Below are 19,074 nucleotides of genomic sequence, written 5' to 3'. Positions count from 1 at the left end.
TTCATGTATATATATATTTCAGATGTACTAGATGGAAAAAGTGCCGTCTGATATTTTTCTTATATAATGTATATTTTTATAAGGCTCCAATGTTTATAGCTAATAGCAGTTTAGAAGCCTCGATAAACGCCAATTTAAGAAGAAACTGCACCTAGAGGCTTATGCATCCGAAGTTTGTATATATACACTATACCATACCATGCGACACGTGGTGGTCGTGCAATAACTTTAAAAGTATTTTTTCACATTAGATCAGACTCCTGGTGACTATTTTGCGTTCAATAAAGGTTTTATTCATCTTCAATTTGTGTGTTGTTTTTAAGTCTCTTACTGTCTCCCTTTGCCTGATCACACAATTATCCAAAATATATAAACCTTCACACACACATGACAACCCCCCCCGAGCGCGCGCGCGCGCGCACGCACACACACGCACACACACACACACACATGCACACCCCCACACACAGACACACAAAGGTTTTTTGCACAATTTCAGAACTAGATTGTATGCAAAGAAATAAAGAAAGACAGAAAGAAAAAAGAAATCCTCGATATTTCAGGTTTAGACAAAATTACGGTTATTACGGCTTAAAAATAAGTCGGTTACTGGTATTTCCTACTAATTAGGATAATATCCGTATCCGTAATTTTCTCCACGATGCAAATTCACCTTTTAAAAGCACAAAAATGCATACCCAGTTTGTTCATTTTGCAGACTTGATGGAGTAGTATAAAATACATGGTTAACTTGCGGTTTTTACGTACTATGTCATTAGGGGCTGCAAACCAAAACTTTCTTAACATTTCAGGATGTACCCAAGCTCAGTGAATACAGCTGTTCCTTCTTATGGAACTACCTTTGTCATTTCCAAAATCTTTAATCGTTTTTACATACAGAAATATGTTTATTAAATTATTGTTACTCAGACCAAAGCTCTGAATGACATGCCACATTTAGAAATATCTATGACCAATAACAAAGATATTATATATTCTGCAGCACAAAGCAGAATATTTATTATATAGCGAAAAAATCACATTGTTGGAGCAAAAAGCGTCTGATGGAACAGGCTGAAGGTCCTGCAGGTCACGACTTCAGAGGTCAGTGCTCGCGGCTCAAAAGCGTCTAACGCAACAGAAACTGTGTCCTCTGGATGAACCTGCCCGCAGGCTTTTGTCAAACTTCTGTAAAAATACCTTTTCACGCTCTCAACGTGAAGGCTTCAGAGTGGAGACATCTTCGCAATGCATGTGCGCCTCGTGTTTTTGTTCAAGGAGACAAAGACGCCACAATGATAGCAGAGCGTTTAACTTTAATCACTGATGGAAAAAAAAAACTTCTTACATTTTAAAAGCCAACTCCAGTCTAACGTCATAAAATAACTTAAAGAAAACAAAACGAGTATCAAAGTGCTTAATACTATTTCTACCTTTCAAACAAAGCCGATTTTCATACTAAGCCTACGCACCTAAAATGAACACATCTGCGTGATCTTTTAAATCTTTATTTACTGGAAATATGCCTATATAAAAATGCACCATATATCAACATACAGGAAATGTGCAAATATAATAACGTGTATATATATGTATATATAATAACGAAAGTGTTTTATTACAATACCGTTTAATACTGAAAGGGATATTTACGTTCACGTGGAATATAAAACGTTAACTTTGAATTTAATAACTAGACGGTTCGAGCATCTTAACAATTAAAAGTTAAAGGTTGCTATTAAATAATTCAAAGAATGTGGGGCGACAAATATACTTCTTTAATTTGAATTGTATTGTTCACAAAGATGTCAGCTGGGATTTAAAGCCAAGCAGATAAAAAATGATGATGATGACATAGACAAAATAAAAAAGAAATAAACAATTATAGAAACCTCTAACGAAGGTCTATGGAATTATGTGAACAGCCAAATAATTACTGGAAAGTCAACCTTTAAGGGGTCGCACGCAGAAAGCGGGTTCAAATAGAAAATTGTATCAGTTTTTACAAATAAATAATTTCCCAGGAAACGAATATTTGTCTCTCAAAATTAACTCGTTTTATTTTGTATTTGCGTAGCACCGACTTAAAATGCACCAAAAAATCACGAAAGACATTTATAATTGAATAAATGCAGGACATAACCTTCCTTAAGCTCTCTTTCAGAATTAAGTTAAGATAAATTGACGCGCCGTGGGCATTAAAAGAGGAGAAGGGTGATTAAATATAGAAAGAATTTATTACATGTAAAAAGTGTCACTAGAACGAACCAAGCTTGCAAATAAATGTGGCTAGTTTGTGTAAAAAACGTTGAGCTGTTTGTCGTTTTACTGTACCTCGTCATTCGATGCCTTATATCCTCTTTGCCTCAGTTACAAAGAGTTACAATGTAGAAGTATTGAGATTGGAGTTTTAAACGCACAGCAGTCCTGTACACTTCATTAAGTCTCGGTGTGTGCTTCTGTTCTCAGTTTTTGGCACTTGTGACCAACATGTCATGTTTTGCTACCATGCAAAGTCAAAAGAAACATTGTCTATTACATACAGTTCATCTGTACATCTGAAGGGAGGGAGAGCGAGATATCCACTCATAAAGTTGTGATCTCCGTCTGGTTGACCTTCTGAGCGTGTTGTACATGCTGATTTCCAGATGACGCCGATCTTCCTTTCGTGTTAGGTAGTTTGTGGTCTTTTTTCCATTTCATTCTTCTGTTTTGAAACCAGATTTTAATCTGTCGTTCTGAGAGACACAGGGTGTGCGCGATCTCGATGCGACGCCGTCTCGTAAGATACCTGTTAAAATGAAATTCCTTTTCTAGTTCTAGGACCTGCTGTCTTGTGTAGGCTGTCCGAGAGCGTTTGGGTTCGGGTCCTGTGTAATCCGGGTTCACTGGGAGAGAGACAAAAGCACACTTCTGTAAAAAAGCAGCTAGCTGAATGGAATGAGCCCTCACCAAAATACCCCACTTGATAAAATACGGTTCCAGTGTAGCACGCGAAAATTCCTGGAACGATGAAAACAGATAGAAAAACTAATTCATACCGTGGCTAAATTATTCAATATAAAAGTTGCACTCTGCACAGTACTGCAATAGTACCGTCCAGCACAGCTAGCGGCCTATTTCCGAAGCAATAAAAATTTATTGCTGGTGTAATTGGCGGCCCCTTCAGAGGAACCAATAAATATTCCACTGAATGGTTTTAAGTGTGTCTGAAACGGCAGAATGGGCTGGCCTACAAGTACACAGCAAAAAAGATTGAATCTTACCCGTTGTAACGTGCACTTTCTTCATCCATGGGTAAACTACTGCGGGCTGCTTGGTTGTCCCGTTCTGGCTCTTTGTGTTCTGTTGTTGTCCACACGTCCTAGGTCCAGATATTTGGACCGCCGGACATTGCTCTGTCTGCGCCTGTGCCGGGAAAGGGCTGGGATGGCTGGCTTGATCCTGCACATGACCCCGCGTCGGTACCGGCGAGCTCTGGACAGTGGTACAGCTGTAAGGCTGTTCAGAGTAGTTTGACCGTGAATAGATCCCGGGATGCTGGAAATCTGAGTCCTGCGATGGACTGTAGTAGCTTGGACTTTGTTCAGGTATATAGCTGTTCTGAGAATATTCCTCACAAGGAGGAAATTTAGGATCCACATACTTGGAGTTCACCATGTACGAACTCATGGCCATTAATTTCTGAAGGTAGAAAATACTAATTTTTCTCGAGTTGTCTTTTTTTCCTCCCTCCATAAAGCCCTCCTACTTGCTGTCAACTGAATAAAGTTAGGCACCCATGTGACCAGCTTGGCCAATCGAGTTGGAGAGACTCCATCAACAGAGAAGAAGCTGTGCACACCTAGTAGCGAATTTGACAAACTTAACATCATCCCTCAATTAGAATCACTACAATATTCAATTAAATTGATCTTATGGCCAGTGCGCAGACTGTATTAACATTTCGCGTCTAAAAACGTCAAACGCGTTCTTTTCGCTATATAGAACCACGGGCATTGTCGGTGCGCGATGTACATTTATCGATATCACACAAACAAATGAAAAAATATTTGATCACAGGTATGTGCATGCGGTGTGGTCCATGGGGTAAAACAAAAGTCGACTAAGGTAAATCAAACTCAGTCGAAGGATTTTGACAGGTCAAAACAAAACAGAACAAGACAAAAGGTATAAACGCCCAGGGCACAAAACAAGCGCATAGAGCCCGTAGACAATTGATGGAGAGGGTCTTTGTGATGCTGAGGTCACTCAGAAGTTACTGGAGTCTCATCGTTCCAGCGCTTCTCATCCTTTCAGGTCTCTGTATAGGGCGCCCTGGTTCGCCTTTAATGCGCCGTGCCAATCAATAATCAAACACCACATAAAAGAGAATAAACGCATGGCAGCTCTTAAGGTACCACAAGACAGGAATCTAAGAAATAGATTTGAAAGGTATCACACCTTGTTTTTATTTTTTTATAATGCAGTTGTTATTTTTAGTCCCCTGTAGGCACACCTTGACTTTCGAAATCCTATTGAACTGATTATTTTTATTGAGGCAGGCAGGTACAACTAACATCACCCTGCATGTATTAATTGCACTGTTTACACGATTTATTCATACATTTATGGGGAGGTCATACGATGATTACACACAACGACTGCTATATCATATTTTAGAATGCCATATTTTTACATATGTCTCAGAGGTACATTCAACATCAAAAAATATGGGTAAGACAAAGAATATGAAGAGAAGGAAAGGAAGACAACGTTTTATTCGAAGTTCTTGCATCGACCATATACTCCCCTAGAATCGAATCTGTGACCGTAATCTTTTCACACAAATTCGGTTCTACAGGGTATATATAGACGACGGCATGTGTGTGTCCAAGTGTCTTTAATAATCCAAATGCATCTTCTAAATGCAGCGAAACCGTTATTCCCCGTATCTTGTATTGAAAGACAACACTTTAATCAAGTGAAATATTTATTCCCCAAGGTTTAGCGTCTTGAAAAAGATTAGTGCTCTCAATTCATTTTCTTCACCAGAAAGAAATCTTTAAAACGATGCCAGCTAATTTTCCCAGCAATTGAACCCCGCCGTGTTGTTTATTTATCTGAGAGGTTATCAATGTTGAATTGAAAACCTCAATTTTAAAGTTCTTTAATTACACTGCAAAGTAAAACTCAAACCAGATTTAATCAAGTTAAGGGTTTAGAAAAAGCTTTCGTACTGAAAACTAGCTGAAGTACTGATGCTGTCCTGGCAGTCAAACTGATCGCCTGTTTGAAAATATTGCGCTGTTTGGATACCGAGAAATATAATATAAATGAATGCTGAAGGTCGAGAGGTCAACCCGAATCCTTTACAACAAACATCACAAAGTTTGCATCATTTTTTTGCAGGGCTGAAGCGGAAGAGCAGCACTAAAGTTCACGGATAACAGATGACCTGCAGGGATAACCAGCTCCTGTGGCCATTTGCACCCGATCAGTGGAGCCAGGCTAACAAAAATCCTATAATAAAAAATGTTTTATAAGCGTAATTACTTTAAACACACTTTATGAATTAGGAATAAATTATACAAATAAAATGGTAAAATTAAATCCATATTATTAATATTTCATTCCGCACTTTACTTTTTGAGGTTCTGGAGGATTTAAGAACAAAGCGACTTACTGATCAAATCTGCAGGCCATTCACCCTCCGGTTGGATTTTTAAATACATTTTTGCATAGTCATATTTGTGTAGCCAGATTTGTAATCTGTTTTTTAATTTTGGTTAGACATGTTGACCTGTGTTTCACCTCGCTTCTCGACTTGTTGAGGCGGGTCAAAGCCGAGTTACTGATGAACAAAAGAATGAGAGAGTCACCATTTGTCATGACCTCTGCTTTAAATCAAACAGTACGTATTTAACGTAAACAGTATTTTTGTGGTGACTTTTTCCAGTTTCCACACACATTTTATTGGGTATTCTACTTAAAGTTATTTTAATTGCTAATGTTAACTATTTACCTGATTCAATACACTGTTGTACGTAAAGGTTTTTCTCATTATATACATGTACGTAAAACCATACACTAAAATACAGTTGTTGTGAAATAAATACATTTAACGTTGAAATTCGATTTTAAACAATCGTAATTCTAAGATAAATTAATAATTGCCCTCTTAAATAACATCTATTTAAGATATTTCTATAGTCATTTTTTCAGTTGTTATATCCAGTTTTTGGACCAATATTATAGCAAATATAACCTGTATGTCACACTTTATTTTAAATTATATATATTCATTATTAACATATAATATATGGATATATATATCACATAATATATATTATATGAATGTAATAAAAATGTATAATGCTTAAACGGGGGCGCTATAGAGCTTAATAATAGTAACATTAGAAATATTGCTCATATAAGTTTACTTTAGATCATTTATGCGCTTGTTTCGATGTTTTGTTTCTTTGAAAAACCTGCTACACAGCTTAGGTAGAGGTCAAACACTAACAAACAATGTTGTGGCATTAATACATAGGGGGATAGATTTTTTTATTTTACGAAAAATACAAAACTTTTCCAAATAATTGTAATAATTAGCAATATGCTCTGTTATTTTCCATCTAAAATAAACGTGAAGTTCATTTGTTCTCTTCGTCTACGTATAAAAAGAAAGCCCTGCTGAAGAAGGGAAATATTTCCTTTCATAACGTAACGCCACACAAAAACCAGACTGCAACATTTACGTCATCGTCATTAGTTTTCCTCCCCACAGTTTCCCAACAATCCAAAGATGATTTCACATTGGATCCACGTTGGTTTGCAGGCTAACTGTTTGAAACCACTACTGTTTTTTAACGTCATAGCACAATTCAATTGAAACAAGTTCAGTGACAAGTACTGAAGATAATCTTACCTCCAGTGGCCGGATTCTCGCGTAAAGCACACCGATGAACTCTTACATCCATGATCAAAACGAACGTGGAGCTTATTCCGTCCGTGCAACGATACTGGGATCTTTTCTAAAGCGTCTGAACGTCCTTTCTAATATACAATGTGAATTATATTTTGGCTTGTCAACTCCCAGGCCATAAAACAAAGTTTAATGGTATCACGTGCTTCCCCACAGCCATTCATGACAGCGCGCGGGTGCCATAAATAATCCTGAAAGTTGCACTTATTCAATAATGGCGATTACTCTGATCTCAGGAGGAAATAAAGACACGGGGTATAATTTGTATTCAATGCACTTTGAGGGAAAAACACCACACTGTCGAACCTTAGAGATTATTTCACGTATCCTAGTAGGATATTATCTACTATATATTTTGGCAAAGACCAATTATAATTGGGGTATTTCCTTGCCAATACCTCGCTTCGGCTTGTTCGTTTTTTTGCCTGAGTTCTCTGGACAAATGAGGTGTTTGTGTAATCTCTGACGTGCGAACTAATGTGAATGTTTTTCTCACTGTAAATGTGGGGTAATAAAATGCATCCCTGGTGAGCAGGCGAACAAAAGTGAAAAAGACACGCTAACGCCATTTGGTGAATCCAGGACATGTAAAATCACAAACACGCACTGTGAAGGCTTATATGAACATATATCATATTCAATTGGTTAGCATCAAAGTTCACAGGCCTTCACAGCTTCAGAAAAAAAACAATTTCATATATTTCTTTTTCATATAAACTGATACAATATGAACTCAAATTAATGTAACATTTTGTGGAAATGTTGAAGCGCGTTAAGTGGTTATGTTTCGTTGGGAAATCGTCCAGTCTGTCATTTAAATAAGATGCGTCAACAATTCATTTCACACAAGAAAACTGCGCATGATATCACGTGCTCGCCGTCGGCCAATCACACTTACAGGAAATTACATCGCGCACAAAGCTGCAGAAAGCGGACAAGCAAGGAACAGAGTGTTAGACAACAGCACCGCCTGCCGGACAAAGAGCTAAATGCCCAGGTGACAGTTTCCAGCATACAAGGGCAATCCGAAAATCAGTATGCACTTAACAACTATACTCTTAAAAATAAAGTTGCCAATTGGGTAATTCGCAGCAATGCCATAAAAGACACATGTTTTTGTTTGCCCAAAGAACCGCCAAAGGTTGTTAAACGTCGTTTATTTCCAGCGTTTTTAGTTTTTATATTCTGTGCAACACAGTTAAAATTTGTATTTGGAATCAACCACCCACCAAACCCCCCCCCCCCAAAAAAAGAAAAACTCTGTGAGGTTTCTAATATGTAATTATATTTGCAATATTTACAATTCTGAAAAAAATACCTTGCCTCCAAATAATATGGTGTACATTGCATATCGGCGACACATTTTTCTCTGAATCCCTTACAAAACGATATAAATAATGCAATACAAAAGTCCAAATTAAAGACGCATAGTGGGTACATAATTCCAAGATGGGAAACTGCATTGGACTCCAGCTCTGTTTTTGTATGAGAAGGGGAGGAAATCGTGGAATAAGAACAATTTTCTCTTTCTTTGCACATACGAAAATAACTTTTATGAAATATGTAATATTACGCTGAATTTTATTTTGATAAACTCAAGTGAAATAAAATGTGTTGTGAAGCTATGAAGTTAAACGTGTAGCTAATGCTCTGAAATTCGTTTGGCTCTTAGGCTTTACGCTCTTTGCATTTTGCCGCATTGCAGTAAGGTTGTAAATACCTCTGCCTGTCAGCTGACTGTGAAATACTGTCTTTGTTCCGCAAACCCTTACTCTCTCTCTCTCTCCCTGCCCTAAAACTGCGCCATTCTCACCCTTAATGGAGGCATCTTTTAAATCTCACAACAACTTTACATCCAAACATTTAATATATTTAATATACATTCAATATATATAGGGAAGAAGTAGATACAAATATAAACATTATTGTTGAACACTAATAATGAATAACTTCATTAGCGTGCATATTGTTTTAATTTTATTATTATAAATAAACACTGTGTCTTTTATAATGGACAACACAAGTGATCTTACAGGCTTACCAAAAGTCGCGATTGTGTGTAAAAAATAAATACAGAATAGGTGTAATGTGAATGTTTCTCAAAGTTTCATATAATTTTAATGCAATACGAATATTACTATGGATGTATCCGTTTCGGTTCCTGTTTTTTTCATGCGTTTCTGTTTTTATTCATGCCTTCGATTGAACAACAATACATTTTGACAAACTTTCAGAGTTAGGCCATCATCATCAATATAAAAAACATCTTAACAATACCAGCAATCACGCATTTTGCAATTTTGCATTGTAAGCGTAACGTTTTCTCTTTTGAAATATTTGTCGTTTCGCTTGCAAAAAGCGTAGCCCTTAATGTAAACTGAAACGAAATTTAACTTACCAAACAAAGCTGTATAATCCATGTCCTCCGTTCTGCGATGATGGTGAACATTACGAAGCATGTTTGGTGTCAGTCGTCCAGCACTGTACGATCTGCTCAGATTAGAAATGCAAGTTTTGTAGCACCATCTGACAACACAGCCTACGTGAACGCTAATAGAAGCTTTTTTTGTCTTTTATGATCACTAACACACAGATAAGAAAAATGTATATGAGCGCACTGTGTTTTTGGATTTGGAACCTTTAGCCACAGAATGCAGAGAAAAAAATCGCCTGGGAAATCAGGAAAAAGGGTCATGAAGACGTTTGCGTCCTGCACATGACCAGTGGCATCCAATGACAGACGAAACAGGCTCGTAAAAAGATCTATTACGAAGCTGTAAATTGTCTTCTAACAAAAAGGAATCTGGACTGCCGCAAAGCCTCCAGTTTTTTGCGCATAATGACTGAGCCAGCTGTACTTCTTCAGAAAAGAAAATACAACCACAGACATCTGCTAAAAGAGAGTGTTTGTGGGTGTGCGTGAGAGAGATAACGAGAGAGAGAGATAGAGAGAGAGTGAGTTTGTGTGAGAGAGAGAGAGAGAGAGAGAGAGAGCGCTTTTAAATTCATGAGATATACCCATAAAGGTATACAATTACGAATACAATTATGATATATGTTTGGTTCGTTTCATACTTAAGATTAATAACATAATGCTCGTAATACGAGTTTAAAATATTTTAGTATTGCAATTTATAATTGCCCTATATTTCTGGTTTAGTGTGTTTTTGTTTTTGTTTGGTTTGCTAAGTGTTTTGTATTAAAAAAATATAAACAATCATAGGGAATCATTTGCTTTAAGAATCATCAAAGAGTTCGATTAGAAATGTTTTTTTAGAACGAGCAAAGAAATGGTAAAATCATTGTTTTAGACCAATTATGTTGAATCAAATAATCACAAACCGGCTTATTTGACAAATCTACAACAAGACAAAAATGTGAATATAAAGATCGTCTCTCGATATGTTTAACCACTTTAATGGCTATGTGAAATAAAGCATTACAAAAACAATACAAATTATACGGGCAGAACATGCAGAAATTCTAAGACTCGTTAGATTGATCTTCATTGTATTTATGCTTGAGTTTCAAATATTTATTTTTGTAATTACAGTCTGGTTTTCCAATAATGTATAATATTTAATATATATTCCTTATAAAATATTGTCTTCCAATAGGCCTAACGTATTGTTTAGTAGTATAATCTTATTCATGATCATTTATAAAACGCATTTTTAAGTGGGAACCACGGCCAAACAACGGTATTGAAAGAGAACGCGTTGTATTTTCAAAATGAAAAAGTAAGCTGGTAATTTGAAAACAGATTTTATGACACACAACCTTGAGGTCTCATCCAGGCGAGCATCTGAGACGGAGGCGAGTGCTGATTTAGGCGCGCTGGTTCGGCGCCAGTATTACTGCCGGACGATTTACAGGCCCGGTATTGTAGCGAGCCAGCCTTTCGCCGTGTCGTAAAGACCTGCTGTCTTTGTAAGTTATCGTGCTAGCGCAATATAAAGCGCTGTGACACGTAATTCCAGCAGGATTCGCCTGATAACTGGTGCTCCGTGCAGGCGCAGGGTTTCCAAGCAGATACAATTATTGAGTCGACATCATTGCCTACCGTTCAGCAACTTGTGTCAATGTTGTGATCATTCCCCAGGTGTGTGCTGTGTGCTCGTTTGCTTGAGAGTGTAGAGCTTTTTAATAACACACAAAAAAACTGTGAATTGTGAGATATGTTATGTTTGACTTATAGAGTGGGAACATCAACAATAACGAACGAACATAAACAAATGCAACAATTCATTTGTGGTAAATAAAGTTATAATGCTTTTACATTGCAATGCATTCTAAAATCTCACAAATCCATGCGTTTAAAGGAGGTGTTGGTTCTGAAGCAGATTACAGTATGTAGGAACATATTTTCTTCCTACTAGGAGGTTGTAAGACGTGCGTGTTTATTTGGAATTAAAGCAAGAATCAACTTAGTGTCTGTGACTTAAAAAGCACCAAATGTCTTGCCTTATCTGCAAACCTTTTTGAAACAAACCCTTAAAATGAGCTTTATATGTTAGCATGTTTACACCAATAGTGGCCAGTTAAATTTTACAGGAGTGTTAATGTTTGTCAGCGTGCACAAGTGCTTTAAACACTAATATAACAATTGTCTTGTACATGCTTTATGAGATAGTTGCTGTTGTAAATGGATGTAGAGAGAACTGGAGAAAGAAATCGATGCACATTTGAAAGTGTTCATATTAATCAATTTTGTGATATTTTGTTTAATAATGTGTATGTTACACGTACTTCATATTTCGTCCACACTATATCATTAACAGTATGCATTATGCATAATTGCATTCAACTAACCCAAAACCAAATCCTAAATCTATGGTTAGTACATCGTCTTAAGATGTCTAATTACACTGTAATAAGGGCAATAAAACAATTGTGTGCATTTTGTTATATACTTTTTATTACCCATACTTTATTCAGTTGTTCTCGGTCATTTCCACTAGCACCTAAAGGTCAAGAATGCAGAATAAATTTTAAAATTATGTTTACAGTTCAGTAACTAACAGTGACATATTCTATAGCATAGTAGACTATAATGCATTTTGTCCATTTTACCTCCAACTGTAAATAAATGTAGGCTATGTAATATGTCAGTTCCACAGTATTGCATGGTGGGTTATACTCAGTCAATTCTTTTGTTCTCGTTTCAAACCAACATATTCAACAGCAGGACTGATTATTTGAAACAGCCTTTGAAAGTGCGGATACACTTTAGACAAACATGAACAGACGCAGACAGATTTCTAGAAATACCTATACTTTCTGTAGGTAATTTATATTTAATAAGTGATGTACAGCTCATTGTCTATTTTTCGTCGTTATTATTGGAGTGAGCTCCTTTATCGTGGTGTACACAACAGCACCGCCACAAGATACCAATTATTTTTACAGAACTACGACGCCCTCTAGCGGCAATAATGTACACATGTATTTAATTAGCATTTGAAAACAGGAGTTGTGTTATTTTCTTTCACTGTCTTGAATTATCAAGTGTCATTATTTTGATGTCACTTTCGGCCATGGTAGTAAATTGTAATAATCTACATATATAGTGTGCAAGGAATATTTGACTGGCTGCCATATATTTCGTCATTTTATTTTCTTTCAACCTAAAAATTAAACAATTATCCAAAAAGTATAGGCCTATTATTAATTTATTAATTGCTTCATTTTTTCTCATATAACTAAGCCAAGGGACCATCAACTTTAAGGCAAGAGAGAAAATGCCTTTCGTAAATAAACGTGACTTTCATTTTGCTGGGGGGGTCGATATCTTTTCAGTCTCATCAACACATGGACCGGACGCCCCGTAGAAAAGTGTCTACATTTACGTTTGCTAAAAACAGACACAAAAAGCCAGTGAGGTTTGTTTCAAAGAAGAGGGCAATTACGGCCATGCATCATAAACTCATTTAGACCAGACGTCTAGCTCTTTCTATAGATTTATTAGACCTCGTTTCTTCCTGCTTTAAAGCAATTCTTAGTACCGGTCTGACAATAAATTGGGGGTCTTTGAAACACCATTTTCTAATCACGAAGTGGTTATTTGCGGCATTCTCTTTTTGTCTGTCGTGACATTTTAACATAATTTAAGCGCATGGATGCTACTATTAAAAATGTTTCCAAATACGCACATTGTACAATAAAATGCGCCACTTTCAATTTATTTGTAGAAAATGGTTTTACAAAAGAAAGTTTCTACAATCTGTAAGCGCACATGTCGAGTAGTCGACCGAAAACATGTCCAAACACCGGAGTGTCCAACAAAGATGGCACACACCCACTGAAGAACGGTGGATCCACTGTGGAAAGACTAAAACAAGACTATAAGCAGAAGTTCGTTTTACTAAAATAATTTAGACATTTTCGATGCATCGTCCATGAAGCAAGTGCATTTTAAATTGAATTAATTTTCAATTATGAAGGATCTGAAATGGTATGTTTCTGCACGAGGGAAAAGCGCTCGCTTTGCATGCATTATCATTAAGAGAGTTCAACAGACAGTGGTCGTCCGGACCATCCGGTAACTAAAAATGATCAGAGCACCGATTAAACTCTGCAATTAATAAAATGCTACAAGTTAGTTTAAGTGCAACATTTCAGTGGGCAAGACACAACATCTAATTCCTACAAACTTGTAAATTCATGATCATTTTCTTTGAAGGTCACATAAAGAATAGCTAGTTTGACTCCGAATATGATGTCAGATTGAATAGAAGATGCTGAGGCAATCCTGGGTAAAAGTCTCAAATTCTAAAGAAACGAAACGACACACAAATCTAAACTAAGCAAATGTAAAAAGATGCAGGAGTTGTTCAGCTGTAGCATAACGCTCTTCACAGAGGGTCTTTTACGTTCCTCTCTCTGTTCATCTTCTTCATTTTCATTCTTCTGTTCTGAAACCAGATTTTCACCTGCCTCTCTGTTAAATTGAGAATCCGTGCAACTTCATAGCGGCGATCCCTCGTTAAATACATGTTGTAAAGAAACTCCTTCTCCAGCTCCAAAGTCTGATATTTTGTGTACGGGCACCGCTTCTTTCTTGTTGAACGTGCATGGATCCAGTTTGCTGCTGGGTTGCCTGGAAAATAAACAATAAAAATCCTGTAAATAACATCCACAAACGATCAGACTTGTTACATTATTGTCGAGTGTATACGAGAAAATAAAGTTAGGTGAATATGTGAATGCAGTTCTTTCCACAAAAATACCTTTTTTTCGGCCCATGGTAAAAGAACGGACACTTTTAAAGGTCAAGAAAACCCCGCTCGTACAGTTCGACGGTTGTAAATCACCGTGCAATTCATTGTACTTACTTGGGTCAAGTTGTTGTTGTTGTTGTTTCTCGTCTTTTGGCTCACTGTGACTCGAACTATTACTGCCAACTCTTTCTTCAGTAGCTTTGTCTACACACTCGGATGCTATGCTGCAGTTAAACTCGGCAACTACCGGTGTCTCTGCTTCAAACGCAGCGCGTTCAGTCCTTTTCGGGTGTACATGTTCAGTCTTTGACCCGCTGTGCCGGTTGCTAGAGTGGAACCCGGAAAAAGAGATATGGTTGGAGACTGGATCTATCCAGGAGCGCACGTAACCGTTGTCTGCCAGATGGGTCTGGTGAACGTATGGAGGGTAAATTCCGGACACAGCCGCAGTAGAAGACTGATGGACCGAGGACCAAGATGCAGGGAACACGGCTGACTTGGGAGCGAAGCTGCAAGAAGAAAAATCCGCATTCTCACCCACACCTGGCGGCCTCGCGGGTGCGGCGTGTGAACCGGGAACATAACGCGCTCCGTACGCATCCACCGCATCGTGCCCCATTATTGAGTCCACGTAATAGCTGCTGAGCGCTGAACTGGTCGACATTTTCAGACCCCTGCGAACTCATATAAAACGTTACTCCGTTACGGAAACCTTGCCTCTGAACAATCATAGTATTTTCGCTGCCTTCATCTTCAGTGATTGGTTACATGGATCACGTGATCATATTTACTAATACTGAGAGTAAATCAGTCAGCACATAACGGTATGTTTTGATTTTGTTCTTTCAAAAATGAGGACAAAAAAATACGTTTAACATAACCAACGTGTAATGAGATTGTACATTCGGTTCCGGTGATTCCTCGTGCTTTTAACGCGCCACTCGAACGGAGGTGGTGCCGCTCTTTTTTTCCTTTGCGGGTATATTAACACCACCCCATTTATTTCAAACCAGCATTCACCATTAATAGGCTACATTAGCAAATGATTCCAGTAGAGTGTAAAATCTTGCAAAATGTAATCACAAGGTATGTCATATACTCTGGCCTTGTAAAGTATTTTATAGAGTACTGAGTTGCAAGTCCTCGTAAAATAAATGCAATAACATGCTGTAAAATAACGATCCACCACAGTCTCACAGATTCTCATATTTTATAAACTGTCCGCACTGCATTACTGTTAAGATCTTTCACTTTTAAAGGTGCTTTTGTTATTGTACGGCTGACAAAGGAAATAATATTCGTATTTTTGTATTTATTGAAAAGAGAGCCAGAGAATGCCTGATTTTATGTACATCAATAAAATTGTATGAGGTGCGTTTGATTATGTATTAATGTGCCCTTAATAAAACAGAAACGTGCCGTTGCAGCGTATGAGTGTCTGTCATGGATGAAATGTAAAATATTTCGGGTCAATTTCTTTATTTTTGATAACACATCGGGCAGGCGACCTGCATGTGGATTGACTTCAGAGAAGGCAAATATTGCTGCGTCATATAATTCAAATGAAAATAAGGTTTAATAGGCTACTGTTTATTGCAAACAGATGCGTAAAGGGTAAATACAACAGCAACCGATTACATTTTCCACGTTTTTGTGATTTAAAAAAAACAATATTCATGAGGAACAGAAACTTGCAGAAATGTTATAGATCCGAGATATATATATAGGCCTATATTTCTGTCTGTGCATCTATTGTGGCCAGGCCACACACACTTCTCTACGGAATTCTTAGTGTGTGTGCGTGCGTGCGTGCGTGCGTGTGTGTGTGTGCCTATAGCGGTCGACGCCACAGAGAAAAATGCGGAAGAGAGCTTTAAAATAATTATTTGGGACTTGTGGAAACAGCGGCGTTAAGGGACGGTCAATTGTACATGACAGGCCAAATCATTTCCACTTTTAGGTGTTCATGCGAGTCTTCTGAAGCCCCAATGTAGGCTACGCTTCTGCAATACTAATAGATGTGGGCCATTTTCCCCTAAAGTGTGCAAAAAGATAGGCCTATATATGTTTGTTTTCGAATTGAGTTTGCAGCAGTTGCATTCGTTATATGTACTGTAGTGTTTTCTATACTGACTTATAATAAAGTTGAAGCATTTTTTAATAAAACATGATTGTGCCTCAACGCACTTTTATTTAGTTTTTCTTTCGAGTTTTAAAATGTAGTACTTAACTATAATATCAATTCTTCAAAAACTGGCCACTAACATTACGCAATCATTGATTTGACTTTAATGAATTTTAAGTCATTACATTACAAAACATTATATTTTGCATCGTTTGCTATCTCGCCAAGTGCAAACGTTTACATGTACATAATTAATTGAAGTTGACTTATTCGTCAGTACAGCTGTTCTTGCACAGAACTGGTTTCGGAAATTAAAGCATGGAAAGCAAAGAAATCAACTTCCAATTTCATCTGATGTGCTTTTAGAAAACACACAGCAAACTACACGTAACATTATCCATTTATTAATCCACTGACCACATGCCACAAACATGCACTGATATAGACAATTAGACATGTATTTTACAAACATTGAATACACTTGTGGAAGGATGGAGACACTGTTTATATGTGCTTTCATGTCCAAAGCCATGACTTCTTTGTGAGAGTCTTGCTCTGTCCACGCTGGAAATAAATCGGCGTTTTTAACCGTTTATGCATGTATATGTCGGCGTTTGCTTAAATTAGGACCTAACACAGTTTGTTTACCCTGTGAAACATATTCAAAATACACAACGCTTCACATTGAAAATCCTATTAAGGACGTAGCAACAAATCACAAGGATGTAGCAACAATTACAATATTGGAACGTGAAAGGAACCAAAACAATGCCCGCAGCCCTCATGTTATCATTACACACGAGAACATAGATGGGCCGAAAGAGAGAAAGAGGTGATTTCTTGATTGTTTGCATGCTCACGAAAAAGTGAGATTAGAGGTAAGTTCACGAATACGATTTTCTCGACTCATTTTCTTAAGTTTCATCCTGCGGTTTTGAAACCAGATCTTCACTTGTCTGTCGGTGAGGTTGACGCTTTTGCTGATCTCTAGACGGCGCTCCCGAGTCAGGTACATATTGAATAAAAACTCTTTTTCTAATTCCAAGGTCTGGTGCTTCGTGTAAGGACATCGTTTTTTCCTTCCACTCTTCGCAGTTAACCAGTTGCTTGTCGGCGTTTCGCTTTTGGAATCTGCAAAACAAAAAGACAAAGTGACCCAACAGCACCAGCCGCCTGCTTCCTCGCTTTGGGATAGGCTCTATTTGCCCTTAAATAAAGTATGAATAAATTAATTATTTGATATGGGTTGTCCTATATTTCTATTTAGAAATATTGTGATACACTGAATTTTCAAATGAGCGTACATGGGACGTGCCAGTTGTAATTGTGTGCGCATGTGACCTCGTTTGGTCCTTGGCACAAACGCAAGTTTGCTGGTATTTATAACAACAAATCTCGAAAACCTAATTTTGAATGTTTAGTAAGTTGCTATCATTTATTCGGTTCGTTTTCTCATTTTTGAGTAAATGTGGTTTTTATGTTCATAGGTTCATGTTGTAACAGGAAAATACCTCCCCTGACTGCTGCAACATAGATATGGCAAGACCAAATTCTACAAATCCAGAATTCTACAAATTTTTCCATATCAAATAAATGACAAATATTTAAACGTTTAATTTCGTTCATGTTATACGTTTTATTAATTTTTTGCTGTACGGATGAAATACAAAAAAAAGCATTTCACTGATATCGAGCAAAGAAGAATGGTTCCAAGTCACTTGCAAGTTGCAACAAAAGGTATTTGATGTTAACGCGCCCTCGCAGCGCCGTTTCCTGTTAAAGCTTTTACTGCAACCTGAGTAAGACTCCCATTAAACATTACGACTTTCGGGTTGTTTGTGTTTTATATTGGGTTTTATGATGCTGGAGCGTTCGCGTTACACCACGACGCGATTAATCCTTTTATTGTACCCACCTTTCCCTTCTCTCTGTGGCAATTCAGGGCTAGAGACAGACGCCTCAGTAGAGCAGATCTTGTCCTCCTGCGCGCTGGCTTTGGGCTCCGGGCTCTGCGCCGGGGACGAGCTCCTTGTGTCACGTTCTTGCGGGAGTTTCTTCTCCACCTCCACAAAGGGCGTCGACTGCGCTCTTGGAGTCACCCGGTTCAGCTGCATTAACGTGGTGTTTGGATTGATCGCCTCGTTGTCATAGTCCTGGTGGTTTTTCGCCGTCGCATAAGTTTGGCTTAGTCTAAAGTAGCCAGGGACCGGAATCTCGGGACTGTCAACGGAACACGATTCGGAAATCAGGTTGGAGTACGCGGGTATCTCAGACGCGCTGACCTTTGCTCTCTTGTCGGAGTACATACAACAGTTTGTCTCTTCTTTTATACTCTGTGAAAATGTGCAGGTGGACATCTGGTTAAGCGGTTGCTCTAACCGGCAAGACCTAGTCGGATCTGCCCAGTTATCAGTTTGAGGTATATACGAGAGAACGTTCATGCTCATGTTTTGGTGGTTTACTTCCCCCCGTTTGCCAAGAGACGGCAGGAGTCCACAGGTTTGCATTCCATAGGTTCCCATTTCTGCAGTGGATGGCATGTACATGTTACTGCTGGAGTAAAAATCTGTTCTGCACGCCCCAATCAAAGAATCTACCAAAAACGTGTTAACAGCAGGAGAGCTGTTGGGAAAGGACATTTTGGAGAGTTTTTACGAAGGAGAGAGGTGTCCTCTGTTGGCTTACATATCTAGCAAAACAATCCCTGCGTAACCTAGAGAGTCTCTCTGCAACCACATGACATTCTCACCAATGAAATTTGA

At 37.9% G+C, this 19,074-nt stretch overlaps 3 protein-coding genes across 3 annotated transcripts; all 3 read right to left on the bottom strand.

Moving 5' to 3' along the window:
* Positions 1-1,297: 1,297 nt before the first annotated feature.
* Positions 1,298-3,738, bottom strand: hoxd4a (homeobox D4a; the record flags this gene model as incomplete). The annotated part of the gene is made up of 2 exons (XM_079463508.1): positions 1,298-2,888; positions 3,267-3,738. The coding sequence occupies 2 exons, from the start codon at positions 3,736-3,738 to the stop codon at positions 2,587-2,589; spliced, it is 774 nt and encodes a 257-aa protein (XP_079319634.1). The 3' UTR covers positions 1,298-2,586.
* A 9,396-nt stretch (positions 3,739-13,134) lies between these two features.
* hoxd9a (homeobox D9a) lies at positions 13,135-14,896 on the bottom strand. Its single transcript, XM_079463880.1, has 2 exons — positions 14,302-14,896; positions 13,135-14,066 (listed from the first exon to the last, which is right to left on the bottom strand). Exons 1-2 carry the CDS (start codon positions 14,849-14,851, stop codon positions 13,822-13,824), a joined length of 795 nt encoding a protein of 264 aa, XP_079320006.1. The 5' UTR covers positions 14,852-14,896; the 3' UTR covers positions 13,135-13,821.
* Positions 14,897-16,701: 1,805 nt separating this feature from the next.
* On the bottom strand, positions 16,702-19,074 carry hoxd10a (homeobox D10a). Its single transcript, XM_079464891.1, has 2 exons — positions 18,228-19,074; positions 16,702-17,443 (listed from the first exon to the last, which is right to left on the bottom strand). Exons 1-2 carry the CDS (start codon positions 18,949-18,951, stop codon positions 17,169-17,171), a joined length of 999 nt encoding a protein of 332 aa, XP_079321017.1. The 5' UTR covers positions 18,952-19,074; the 3' UTR covers positions 16,702-17,168.

The sequence above is a fragment of the Barbatula barbatula genome, assembly GCF_947034865.1.
Source record: "Barbatula barbatula genome assembly, chromosome: 9".
NCBI classification, from domain to species: domain Eukaryota; kingdom Metazoa; phylum Chordata; class Actinopteri; order Cypriniformes; family Nemacheilidae; genus Barbatula; species Barbatula barbatula.
The sequence above is the reverse complement of the archived record's forward strand: the minus strand, read 5'-3'. Positions and strand labels throughout refer to the sequence as shown.

What these genes read in the sequence shown, in the direction of transcription:
- hoxd9a (XM_079463880.1), bottom strand. Translation starts at nt 14,851, where the DNA reads ATGTCGACCAGTTCAGCGCTCAGCAGCTATTACGTGGACTCAATAATG. An exon ending in ACAACAACAACTTGACCCAA is followed by an intron (nt 14,067 to 14,301) that starts GTAAGTACAATG and finishes TTTATTTTCCAG; the next exon opens with GCAACCCAGCAGCAAACTGG.
- hoxd10a (XM_079464891.1), bottom strand. Translation starts at nt 18,951, where the DNA reads ATGTCCTTTCCCAACAGCTCTCCTGCTGTTAACACGTTTTTGGTAGAT. An exon ending in GCCACAGAGAGAAGGGAAAG is followed by an intron (nt 17,444 to 18,227) that starts GTGGGTACAATA and finishes TTTGTTTTGCAG; the next exon opens with ATTCCAAAAGCGAAACGCCG.